The following is a 13,366-nucleotide window of genomic DNA, read 5'->3' on the forward strand; positions in this document are numbered from 1 at the left end:
TTGGTTAATTTACAATTAAGTGCGTCCTTGAGTCCTTTGTGGTGCGTCCGTGAGTTCTTTCTAAGAACTTTACGAATGTACAAATTCCACAAGGTAGGTTTCTTTATAATGTACATGGTTGTAAATACACGCTATACATTTTCCGAATGGCTGAACCACTGATTAAAATTGATTTACAAACATGTGTGACTCATTTATTGTTCATTTATTCACTGTATTAAGTTTTTTTATCAATCACAAATACTCCATTCAGTCCATATTCCCTCCCCTAACAATATGTACCAATGTGTTTTATTAGCCTTTTACAAGACAATGAAATCAAGTGGTGAAATATAAATATTTACAGATATGTCAGTGTTAACAGTGATAGACTTCTATAATTTGAATTGAACACTGCTTTGACAGTACTGTGCCCTCTCGTCAGTGTTTTGTCTCACTGTCTTCCCCACTTTGCACAACCTCTTCAACTACTACTACTGCCACGTCATTGGCTTTTCCCTCTTCCTCCACTCCTGCTGCTCTCTCATCCAGTGTCCCCTGCAAGGCCTCCTTCAGGGTCAGGCTAACAGCCTCAGAGTCTCTCATCACCCCCTGCTCTACTGACATCTCCGGGTGGTGTCTTTGCAAATGCTTGACCACTTGGAACTTCTGTTTGGCCCTATAGGAGCAGTGGCGACAGCAGAAAGGTTGCTGCTTGGTGTGAGAGAGGTAGTGATGTCTGAGACCTGCCGGCCACCGGAAGGCTTTGTGGCACATTCCACACGTGTACGGTCGATCATCACTGTGCTGCCGCTGGTGGGTCTTCAGTATGAAACTAGTCTTGAAGGCTTTGCCACATTTTTCACAGACGTAAGGGCGCATGTCGCAATGCTGTGTGTCCCGGTGGGCACGTAGGGCATCTGCTCTGTTGGTGCGGTACTCACACTCATTACAGGCATATGGCTTCTCTCCTGCAGAGAATAAATATATGTTTTGGTTTTCTCAGGAGTATGAAATTGTACACATTAATTTGTAAACTACCCCTACAAAACCAAATTCAGATAATGGTTTTAAAAACTTGCAAACATAAAAAAAAAATTGTTACAAAAACATGCAAGCAAAGATGTGTTACTAATCTTGCTGAGAAGTAATAATGATTTACATAAGTAGTCTGCTTCATATTTATAAGATTTTATCAGTTTTTGTGGAAAAGGAGACTGAACCAGGCATTCAAGCCCACAAAATCATTAAGTAGTTCCCTTATCTATCTGATACCTGTGTGTTTGGTCATGTGGTACTTCAGCTGAGTCGCCCACTTGCATTTGTAGCCGCACTCTGGACAAAGGTACTTCTTCTCTTCTTGGTGAACCCTCATATGAAGCTATGGTAGAAAAATTATTATAAAACAAAGAAATATAAAAGAACATTTATCATTTTCTTTGTGCTTCGGTTTTGGGAAATCCTGTCAATGTCATATTTTACTGACCCACAAAAACAGAGAAACTACAGAAGCAGTGAATTTGAGTAAAAAGGGTTCTTGCTGGCTGACAAACTGCATAGCAGATGGGAAGGTTGTAATGCCTATGCTTCCATTGATGCTATTATAGGCAGATTATTTTACTCAAAAAAATCAGTGCCATAGAACATAACACTGAAAAAAATGAGGACACTGCCTTTGGACAATGTTTGAGGAATGCAAGGGATTACAAACAAAATACAGTCTGTAATCTTTCCTTTCCATTATAACTAGTTTGTTTAAAAACAAAAAAACTCCAAACAAATAAATAAGTAATAAAATAATAAATACATAAAATAACGTTCCTTTTTACTTATTCGCAGTTCATCGCTTGCAGGAATTAAATGCATCTCTGTATTTCTAGGTGTGTGTCTATCCATCTACTATTAATATCTACATCCAAATCAATGTAACAAAGTCATTTCCAATTCAACACCTTTAAAAGTGTTTTTCAGGCAGTTTGACCAAACCAAACTTCATGAATTAACTCCGCAAATGCTGTTCCCATGCAAAAGGAGAGTTGGGCATGGGGTTAGCCACCCCACCCAAGAAAAAAATCCCTAACTACAGAGGTGCAAACATGATCTCAAAAGACGTCTACCGTGTGAGGAGACGAGACTTCTTCAAGAAGAATTCTGTGACCATGTGGTACAAGCAGGAAGTCTCTGGAAACCACAAGGCCGACCACCCTTCTTTTGACCAGCAAAATTAATATTGGAACACTGAACATGAGGACCATGTTTGTAGCTGGAAAATCTGCACAGTTAGCAGCAGAGATGAAAAACTACAACCTTGATCTGCTGGACATCTGCGAAACAAATGGATACAGTCAGGACAGAAGAGACTGATGACAGTAGAGATGCTGCTATACTCTGGACATGAGGAGAACGATAAACCACCACACACCCAGGGAGTTGCCTTGATGTTGTCAAGAACAGTGCAGAGATCACTGCTTGGGAAGCACAGGGCCCTATAATTATCACTGCACTGTTCAGAAACAAGAACAAGATGATCAACATGAAAGTTGTCCAGTGCTATACCCCAACAAACGAAAGTGATGAGGAAACTAAGGAACAGTTCTATAACAGACTACTAGAGCATTGTGGAAGACTGCGGATGTCAACATCCTAATGGGGTACTTCAACGGCAAGATTAGTAATGACAACCCCAGATAGGAGGAGGTATTGAGATACTTAGAATCAGAGCGATGAACAAGAAAAGTGAGAAATTTGCAGACTTGTGTGCATTGAAAAATGTGGTCATTGGAGGAAGCAGATTTCCCAATAGGAAGATACAACAGGAAACTTCAGTATTGCTAGACCACTTGACAGTAAACCTTACAGACCACATCTGTATCACCAAGAAGTTTTGTAGGTCTTTGCAGGATGTGGGAGTGAAAAGAGGAGAGGGCATGGCATCTGACCATCAGTTATTGTTGGCCAAGCTGAAGTTCAAACCAGATTCTTGAATTGTAATTTAACCAACTAAAAGTTTTCCTTGTTGCCAAGTAAATACTCTCTCCTGCAAAAATAAGAATACAAAATACACCAAATTGCATCATTTTCCATCGACAACAACACTTTTAAGGATGTGTGTTTGAGGTTTTATCATCCAATAAACTTTGAGCTTACCTTCAACCTAGATGGATCAGCGCAAGTGTAACTGCACTGCTCACAGCTGTAAGGCTTCTCCCCAGTGTGTATGCGAATGTGCCATGTGATCTTCTGCTTGTTCCGGGTTGAATACTCGCAGTCTGTGCATTTGTACAGACGCTTGCCTCCATGTGAACGCAGATGCTGCTCTAACACCAGCTGATGCCGACAAGCAAACTGACAAATGCTGCACTTGAGAGGCTTGTCCTCCAGAGATCCCTCCTCATGTTCATTCAGAAGGTGTTGAGCTAATAGCTGCCTTGTTTTAGTAGCAAAGGGGCACAGCTGACACTGATGTGCCAGATGGGTTCTCTGATGAATCTCCAGACTTTCCTTTGTCTCAAAAGACTCCTGGCAGGTAGTGCACTTTATTTGACGGTGCTTGCTTTGTTGGTGGGTCTTCAGTTTTTCCTTGCTGCTACATGTGTAGTCACACTGCTTGCATGAGAAACAGACTTGGAGCTGGTGCACACGTTTACAGTGATTTCTTAGTGCAATTTCTGAACTAAAGTGAGCCTCACAATGAGTGCAAGCATGCTCTAACTCCCCTGTGTGGCACCTGAGGTTGTGCCGCCTTACATCATCAAGTGTAAAGCCACTGAAGTCACACAGTGAGCAGAAGTGAGTAGGCTGTTTATCGTGGATACGCATCTTGTGTTGACGCAATTTGGACACAGCCCCAAAGGTCTTGTCACACATATCACACTTGTGACGACCGATTCCTGTATGAAGAGACTCATGCTCATCCAAGCGATAGTGCCTTGTGGTGGCAAAAGGACAGTATCGGCAACGGTGAGGCCTTACACCTTTGTGTTTGAGGGAGACATGTTGCGCCATGCATCGTTCTTGCTTACAGGTGAAAGTACAGTCCTTACAATGCAAATGATTAGGTTTAGCAACATCAAACTTCTTTTTTTTATGAACATACAGAATGTGATGGGTCAAAGAAATTTTAGATTTAAATACAAATGAACACATGGTGCATTGGACTTCATCTGGCTTCATGCAGCCTCTCTTTTTATGCCTGTCTAATGCTGTTTTCCGATTGCACCTAAATGCACAGCTTGGACAAGAGAAAATGTGTACTTTCTGCTCGGTTCTTCCATTGTACTCATCCACCAAGCCTTCTTTTTCTTTGACTGACTCATTATAACACTTATTCACTTGTGAAAGGATCTGATTCTCTCTTTTCATAAAATTTTTTTGGCAGGTTGAGAGGTGCCGCTCAACTGTTGCAAGCTTGACTGATGAAAAATTGCACAGCTTGCATTTAAACTTCCCATCTTTTTTAGTGTAAAGGGACTTTTTTTGCAGTGATACTCCTCTGTCTTTGTTATGTGAACCTATTTGTTTTTTCATAAGCTTGACTTTCAAAAGCTTATTTATCCTAGTTTTGCATTGCTGATGTCCTGGTTCAGTTGATGTAGAGGCAATATCATCAAAGCCTTCACAGACTGTTAAATGAGATGTACTTACTTCCTCTTGAAATTCCTGAGCATTTGAGTCTATGGATTTTTTGGATCCCTCCTTACCCTGACTAGAGCTCTCCCCTATAGCTAGACATATATTTGAAATGCCTACAAATGTCCTTGCATTTCGCGGAAGTGCTGGACACTTCTTTGCAATGTGACTATCGATGCCTCGCCTCTGTTTGAACTGCGCACCACAGGCCTGGCACTTGTGTTCCCTTATCCTTCCACGGCACAAAGCCTGGCAGTGGTACTTCAAAGTGGTCTCCTCGAAGGTTACATAAGAGCACTTGGCACAGCGATAAACGTCTTTAGTCGGTACCACAAGCAACTGCACCCGTCCCTCCAAAACCATGGATTCTGCTTGGTCCTTGTCGTGCTTCTTCATAGCTTTCAGATGGACATCAGATTCTAACGGCTGGTTTTGCTCAGATGGCAAAATGGAACTGATTTCTTCACCATCACTCTCCACTTCAGGTGTTTGACACTTCCCAGGCTCAACTGGTTGACTGTTTGAACTATTCAAAGGATTATAGTTGTCGTCTAAGTCATCTAGTGCACACTTTTCATGTGGAATTGCTACATTATCTTCCTCTAATGAACTCGTAGATGTAGAGAAGTCTGCCTTTTCTTGAGATGTATCAGAAATGGCTGTTCTTGGACTTGGATTTGCACAGTTTTCCTCTGGATTTTGCAGTGAGGGGGTTTGATAATCTGTGGTAGATAGTGTAGTTAAAATAAGAGTACAGTACTCCTCTGGGCTGTTCACAGATGGAGGACTGTCTGAATTACCTTTATTAACAACCTCTTGAGAAACAACTTCCAAAACCTTTACTGCATCCACAGTTTGTGATCCAGGTAAAGTTTCTTTGCTTGCACTGTGATCTGCTGCACCAAGAAGATCAGATCGTTCTCTTTGAGATGGTGGATGTCCTTTAGTGGATTGTTCAGACTGCTCATGAGTTGTTGAGCGCTTATTGTAAAAATCCTGCAAGAAATCTGTTGAGTTCCTCTCCTTCTCCTTTGCAGCGTAGTTCTCTAGCCATGCTTTGTCCCCAGGTATATACCCATGAGCTTTCTTCTTGTGCAGGAAGAGGCTGATGCTACTGAATGAGGAATAGAAACAGAGCGCACAGCGAAACTCTTTTAACTTGGTATGTTTGCAGTTCTCATGATTTTGAAGTGCTTGTCGGTAGCAGGTAGTGTAAGTGCAGTATTTGCACTTATAGACAGATGACTGTTTCTCCTCTCCAGAATGTTTGGCCAACATGTGATTGCGAAGCTCATATTTGCGTTTGCAGGCATAAGCACAGATTTCACACATGAGTGATTTGGCTTGATGTCGTAATTTGTGGCTATTTAGCTGGTCCATGCGGTGACAACGATAGGGACACTGATCACACTGATACCTAGAAGAGAAGACAGGAAATATTATTGTATTTTTGTTTCTCTTCAAAACTTTCCACCATTGTTTTAGTCTTTTGCTTCACATTCTGATGACTGCCCAGCTATTTGTGAGCTTAACTGATTGTCCCTGCATCTCGCTGATATGTAGTGTGACTTTTTAAGCATATGGACTAACAACACTCCATAGAAACACAATATGCAGGGTAGCCATCCTGCACCTGCAAAAGCATAGCTTAAAGAAAATACAGTATGTTCATGGCATCACAGATGGAACCAAAATAACAAGAAAGTCAGAGAGTTGTCAATCAGTCACAATTTGTACACGCTCGTACAGTCCTAAGAACAGCTCTAATCAGACTAAATAAGGAATAATACCTGTATGGATGTAGCAAGGACCTGTAGAGGACTTGAGCTAAATGCAATAAGGTCGCAGCATGCAGGACATGGTTTTAAACACAGCATCAGTTTTGATACATCTGTTTGTACACAGCAATGGCCCAACAATACCAGATAAAAATACTGTATATCCAAAAAATCAACCTGAGGTCTCCAGCATGTTTCCTCATATGGACATTCAGATAGTGCTTCCATTTAGTGACGTATCCACATTCAGCGCACATGAAGTTCTTGTCATCAGAGTGAGTGAGCATATGCTTAGAGAGGTAGGACTCATCTCGGCACCTGAAATCACACAGGCTACATTTGTGGGGCTTCTCTCCTTTTAAAGAAAAAAAAAGAAATTGGGAGATGTAATGTCCAGAAGTAGTAGTACAGCAGTAGTACAGCTAACCACACAACAAATGTAAAAACTGTGGATACTTATAAGGTGAAAATCTGATGACAAAACCTTTACAACATTAAAACTACTCCATCCTCACCACTGTGCATCAGCATGTGTCTCTTCAAGCCACGTTTATGCGAGGTCACGTAGCTGCACTGAGAACAGCGATGGATCTTCTCGTTGCCGTGCAAATGTCCAACGTGCTGCTCAAACTCCACAGGGTTAAATGTGATGAAGGAGCAAAAGTCACAGCAAAGCTTGTCATTCCCTGGGTGACCGTGCCGCTGGTGCTGGAGGAAAACAGTTTTATTGGAGCAAGAGAAATCACACTGCGAACAGTGATAGGCAAGGTGTGTCCTATAATGAGCCTCCATGTCCGTCTCTTTTTGGAAAATGGCACCACAGGCATGATGGCGACATTCAACTGCCTTGACACCGTGGACCTCAACAGTGTGTCTAAAAAGTTCTTTGCGCAACGAACTCTGGAAAGAACAAGCCTCTTGGAAGCAGGACATTGGCTTCCTGTCTGGTGGGATGTTGTGCGTCTTCATGTGAGCCTTAAGTGACCTGCTTTGGCGAAAGCTTTGACCACAGGTGGGGCAAGGATAGCTTTGACTGTTTATGCCATTTTCTGCCTCATCAGCATGCATGCTGACCAGGTGCCGACGGATTGCGTTCCGCTCCACGGCAGAATATTCACACAAGTGGCAATGGTGAACCTTTTCACCTGCTTCACGAAGCTTGTGTATGCGTAGCTTGCTCTTGCTGGTGAAGTAGCGCTTGCAGTTGGGACACTGGAGACTGGGGTCAGGAAAATGTAAATGGAGGTGCTCCTGCAGGTGGGACCGCATTTTGAAGCAGCGCCGACACGTAGGGCAGGTGTGGGTGCGATAGATGTGCTCTCCACCCTCTGCAAGGTACTCTAATGGACAAGAACATATAACACGAATTTTGGGCAATGTGGCAAGGTTAGTAATTATGCTTCTTTGACACATTAGAAATATTTAAACAAGAATAACACATATTTTGTCTTTAGTACAGTTTTCTCTCCTCTGGTGTTTCCTGGTGCTGTCATTTGCTGCCACTGCTTCTCTTCAATCAAAACTGCTCTAAGTAGACCAAAATAGCTACTGCACTATAACCCAGTTGGCCTTTTTCACAGAAGACATGTTGACGAATCACAGCAGAAAAAGCACAGTTGTAAATGAGAAGAGGAAAGATGGCTGTATTCCATTTAGCTGCTCCAGTTTCAGGGTCCTGGTGTTGCACATGCCGATTCACTGTCACACTATCATGACTTTACTGGGACTTTTCCTACTAGGAAAAGTCTAAATGTCCACTGTGAAAACGGCCTATTACACCTCCAACTGTAACTTTCTGCATTCCTGTCTTGCATTAGAAGGCAATCACTTTCACACTTGATTTTGCTGCTACAACTGCAATAACTGTATTTTAAATTCCAATTTTGCATATGTAAATTAGCAATTGCTCACTATAATCTGCCAAGCAGAATGGTGTATCTACCTTTGGATTTCAGTGGTGCACTGTCTACTTCTGGAGGATTGTCTCTTCCATTGGCCTTTCTTGCTATTTTAATATTGTGCCCTTTCCTCTCAGGCTGTTCCTTGTGCTCGTCTTCTGGGACATAAATTGGGTTGGATTTCAGTTTTCTTTTTGGCCTGCCGGACACCTGAGGCTGATGGCTTCCAGTAGTACATACAGTTGTGGACGCAGGCTCGTTCCCTATGAAACAAATGTGGCAAAATTTTAATGTTAAATCTACTTAAGATCAATCACAAAGCGGTAGAGCGATGGGTTTGTGTAAGATAACATTCTCCATACAGTATCTGTTTACCTTGAGCACAAGCTGGAAGATGGTTGTGCTCCAAGAGGTGGTCACTCAGCTCCTTTAAGTGTTCAGTGACAAACTGACAATGAAAGCAGCTGAAGGGCATGTGGCCCCACAAGTGTCTCTCCATCTCACCCTGTGTGGGCAGTGACACTTTGCAGTCTTGGAAGGGGCAAGGAATGAGAGTAAGACGATGAGTGGACGTCAGATGGGCTTGATATTCCTGGTGGTCTGTGCTGCTGAACTGGCAGCCTTGCTCAGTGCAGGGGAAGAGACCTCTAGTGTCGTGTCCACTGTGAATCATTTTGAAGTGGTGTCTCAGAGCACTTGGCTTGGAAAAGACCTCATTGCACTGGGAGCATTTGTAGCTGGCCAACTGTCCTTTACTGGATGGAGCGGTCACCCTCTTTGAACAGGGGTGAGAGACAAATATGTCATGGTCTGAGAAACTCTGTCCACATTTTTCACATCGATGAGGTTTGACTATCTCCATTGTGCCTACAAAAACAAACAAACAAACAAAAAAAGAGCACTGCATTTAGTTACAATGTGACAGACTTAAAAATGACGTGACAGACATATGTAATTTATGCTCATGTTTTGTTACTATTTTATAATATCCTGAGTGCACTAGGTACATACAGCATATATATTAACAGTTTGTTATTATTCACATAGGTTTTAGCTGTCGGAGGGTTGCTAGCTATAGTACCAATTTTTTTTAAAAATGTATTTAGTCCGTAATAAAGTAAAAAAAACAACATTCCTGTGAAGACTGGAATTGTGTTGTAACTATATTATAATGACGCGTAATAACATATATATCTAACAAAGCATCCCTGACGCAATCACACGAAAACATTTTCCTGCATTTCAATACATTACGTTACTTACAATACAGGTAGAATTTCGACCGACTGCCCGGATTTTCGCAGTGCCTTCTATCTGAAAAACACAGCATCAACGTTTATCAGTTTAGCAGTATGGCTGACGTATCCAGCTCGTAAAACCGCATTTACTGCTTGTTACTGCTTGTTGCTTAGAGGTCTTTCTTAATTTATACTAAGTGTCCGCATCGGAAGTTATACCTACGATTTATGATAATATAATCTGGTATCTATTCGCTACCAGCATCGCCATTAACGCTAGCTGAGCTAACATTAGCTTCTTGTGATTTTGGTCGCAAAATGTTCAAGTCTCAGTTACTGGGAGCAATTAATTTCAGCTGTTGCGGGTGATATAGTAAACTGCACACACTATATTATCTACCAACATGTTTGTCTACCTTAGCCGTTAGCCTAGCTTGCGAACAAAATGATGTGAAGATAACACTTAAAGGGTAGGGGAACCAATGTTTCTAGGCAGGCGAACAGTCGGAATGGTATTTATCAAACACAGGAAATGTAGTGGAGGTCGCTGCCACTATTACACGAACCGAGAGTCATACATTGCCGACTTGGGGTTAGTAGTTGGCTGAACGGTGCCGTTTACAGAGAAACGGTGTACATTGGAAGCGACCATGGTCACAAACTTGCGATATGTATAAAGACAAAGAATCGGGATATTTATTGTTTGACATCATCGGAAGAAAACACCAGCTTTCATTAGATTGCCCAGCTTGGCTCATATCAAAACTATCTGGACTGTTTGACTGATCTGCAAATGAGTTTGCAATTTGCCTGTGCTCCTATAAAGTGTTATAACAGCTATATAGAGTCTGATTCCACTTGAAGAGTGCAGATATCAGCAACATGCCCCTGTCAGACTTCCTGGACAGCCTGAAGGACAACCCATACTTTGGGGCCGGCTTTGGACTGGTTGGGGTCGGGACAGCGTTGGCGGTGGCCAGGAAAGGCGCCCAGGTGGGGATGATCTTCTTCCGCAGGCACTACATGATCACTCTGGAGGTCCCCAGCAGGGACAAGAGCTACCACTGGCTCCTGAGCTGGATCACCAAGCACGCCAGGCACACTCAGCACCTGAGCGTGGAGACCTCCTACCTGGCACATGAGAGTGGACGGGTGCACACGCAGTTTGACTTCCACCCAAGCCCTGGGAACCACATCATCTGGTCAGAGAAATTCATTAGATATACTTCTTTACATCACGTTTGGCATGGTGCCTTTACGCTTTACAGACTCCCTTTTAAATCTTTACATGAGGTTTAAGAAGTATGACATAAAAATACAGAGACAATACCTATGTATATTAATCTGCTTGACAAATACTGTTCTCTCTAACGGCAGTACAACTTGAGACAATGTCATCCATTGTGCTCCGCAGGTATGGGAGGAAGTGGATCAGGGTGGAGAGGACCAGAGAGAAGCAGATGGTGGATCTGCACACTGGAACCCCATGGGAGTCCGTCACTTTCACTGCTCTAGGCAGAGACAGACAAATCTTCTTTAATATCTTACAAGAAGGTACAGCTCTACAGTATATACCTAACAAGTACATGTTTCAGAGATTTTTGTCATTTGCAATATACTGAACTTCTTTTTTGCCCCTTAGCCATTTAGTGGTCATATAGTGCAGCTGTCCATCATGTTTTGTAGCAAGAGAATTGGCCCTGAAGCAGGAGGAGGGCCGGACTGTAATGTACACAGCCATGGGTGCTGAGTGGAGGCCCTTTGGATTTCCACGGCGACGCAGACCCCTCAGCTCTGTGGTTCTGGAGGCATGTGTGGCTGAAAGGATTGTCGAAGATGTGAAGGACTTCATTGGAAACCCCAAGTGGTACACAGACAGAGGTAAAATATACCAGGGGCTCAATTTTATTCATTCAGTGTATATGGAAGTTATCTTTGTGTGTTTTATATTACCTAGATATATAATTCATGTTTTGGTATTATGATAGTTACTATTGTTGAGTGTTGTGGTTGCAAGCCTTGTTGTTTTGAAAACACCTTGTTGGTGCCTTCAATGAAACCTTGACATGTGCGATTTGAGTGTTGGAGTGTCAGTTTTAGTTTAAATAAATAGATTGGAAATAAATCTTCAAATCTGCAAGATGATTTTCTTGCTGTACTGGCATTAGCTGAAACCAATGGCTTCCTGAAATGTTGTGTATTGTAGTGTGCTTGGGAAATGGTGGCAGTGATGTAACATATATAATTTGTAGCTAATCAGCTAAAATGTGCAAAACCAAAGGATTGTCCAATAATAAGTTCATTTTTTTTTCTTAAATTGCCTGTTTTGAAAAGCACAATGCGGAAAAATTCTCAGTTTTCAGTTACTCTGTGATTGTCATCTGGATGACAGTGATGATGTTTTTTTTCTTTGTCTTTGAAGGTATCCCTTACAGAAGAGGATATCTGCTATATGGACCCCCAGGCTGTGGAAAAAGTAGTTTTATGTGAGTGTGGTATAGAATTTTTCCTGTACCTATTTACAATATATGTAATTGAAAGATGTACAAAGTCAAGTAGAGTTCTTTCACGTCACATATTAAACTCTGTGTATAGTGTATGTCCTCATCTCCTGTTTGTGACTCTTTGTGTTTCAGCACGGCACTGGCAGGCGAGCTGGGCTACAGCATCTGTCTGATGAGTCTGAGTGACCGAACCCTTTCAGATGACCGTCTGAACCACCTCCTGAGTGTGGCACCGCAGCAAAGCATCATACTGTTGGAGGATGTAGATGCAGCCTTTGTCAGCCGGGAGCTGCTTCCCACAGAGAGTAAGCAGAAGGGAAGGACAAGTGGTCTTGGATTTGTCCTAAGAAGCTAATTGCAACGATTAGTAATTGTAGTTGTTATTATTAATGTGATGAGAAGTTAAAATGTTCTTCTTCTTTATTTTAAATCATCAGAGATTTTCATTCATGCATCAACAAGTTAAAATTCTCTACTGAGGTACATTGGGAAGCTGTGGCTGTTCAGACAGACACTGTCTTTACGTTTTATTGGGATTTAATGGGTACTTTCAAAACACTTCTGTCTTTGCCTCACAGACCCTCTGGCCTACCAGGGAATGGGAAGACTGACCTTTAGTGGCCTGCTTAACTCTCTGGATGGAGTGGCTTCATCTGAGGCTAGGATAGTTTTTATGACCACCAACTTCATTGAAAGGTGCACATGGAAATGCATTTGTAAACAAAGTACTTAACATTATTGTACATCATCTACATCTGCAGTTCCCCTCAGCTCTATGAAGCTTATTGTCCAGTCTGGGACCTTGTTTGTGTTTTACAGCCTGCAAACACAACTCTCATGAGCTCTATTTCCAATTATAGGAGGCAACTGTTTTCAATAAAACAGCTCTGACTCCCAGCTTCAAAGTTAGCAACCAGTGCTTCTTTGACATTTCATTGGTGAGTTTTACGCACATTAAGGATTATTTCAGTGACATTAATTTCCAGTTCTCTGCACACAGGTTAGACGCGGCACTGATCCGTCCTGGCCGTGTGGATCTGAAGCAGTACATTGGCCACTGCACACACTGGCAGCTCACCCATATGTTCCGGCGGTTCTACCCAGACGAGCCTGCTTCTGAAGCAGAGCGGTTTGCTGAGCGTGCGTTAGCCACCCACTCTGATATCAGTGCTGCTCAGGTGCAAGGACACTTTCTGCTGCACAAAATGGACCCTGCAGGATCTATAGACAATGTTGCCCAAATAAAAGGATGATACGACTTGAAGGTGTTCGGAGACTGACTGCTGAATAAAGAGAAATATGAGAAACCTGAGTAAATTGTTTTTCATTTCCATGTTCTC

At 42.3% G+C, this 13,366-nt stretch overlaps 2 protein-coding genes across 8 annotated transcripts; one reads left to right on the forward strand and one right to left on the reverse strand.

Moving 5' to 3' along the window:
* Window positions 1-155: 155 nt before the first annotated feature.
* Window positions 156-10,013, reverse strand: znf142 (zinc finger protein 142). 7 transcript variants are annotated; one of them, XM_040147736.1, is made up of 9 exons: window positions 9,746-10,013; window positions 9,548-9,594; window positions 8,660-9,151; window positions 8,329-8,547; window positions 6,902-7,726; window positions 6,564-6,741; window positions 3,127-6,025; window positions 1,255-1,360; window positions 156-950 (listed from the first exon to the last, which is right to left on the reverse strand). In XM_040147736.1, the coding sequence occupies exons 3-9, from the start codon at window positions 9,144-9,146 to the stop codon at window positions 421-423; spliced, it is 5,244 nt and encodes a 1,747-aa protein (XP_040003670.1). In that variant the 5' UTR covers window positions 9,147-9,151; window positions 9,548-9,594; window positions 9,746-10,013; the 3' UTR covers window positions 156-420. The 7 variants fall into 7 exon arrangements, 6 of the variants coding, with proteins under 6 accessions (XP_040003670.1, XP_040003669.1, XP_040003671.1 ...); XM_040147735.1 differs by having other exon boundaries at window positions 9,548-9,598; XM_040147737.1 differs by lacking the exon at window positions 9,548-9,594 and having other exon boundaries at window positions 9,939-9,991.
* LOC120801157 (mitochondrial chaperone BCS1) lies at window positions 9,920-13,326 on the forward strand. Its single transcript, XM_040147743.1, has 7 exons — window positions 9,920-10,724; window positions 10,937-11,076; window positions 11,209-11,403; window positions 11,945-12,008; window positions 12,159-12,331; window positions 12,605-12,722; window positions 13,027-13,326. The coding sequence occupies exons 1-7, from the start codon at window positions 10,405-10,407 to the stop codon at window positions 13,277-13,279; spliced, it is 1,263 nt and encodes a 420-aa protein (XP_040003677.1). The 5' UTR covers window positions 9,920-10,404; the 3' UTR covers window positions 13,280-13,326.
* The last annotated feature ends 40 nt before the right edge of the window (window positions 13,327-13,366 follow it).

This window comes from Xiphias gladius, chromosome 16, assembly GCF_016859285.1.
Source record: "Xiphias gladius isolate SHS-SW01 ecotype Sanya breed wild chromosome 16, ASM1685928v1, whole genome shotgun sequence".
In the NCBI taxonomy this organism is placed as follows: Eukaryota; Metazoa; Chordata; class Actinopteri; order Istiophoriformes; family Xiphiidae; genus Xiphias; species Xiphias gladius.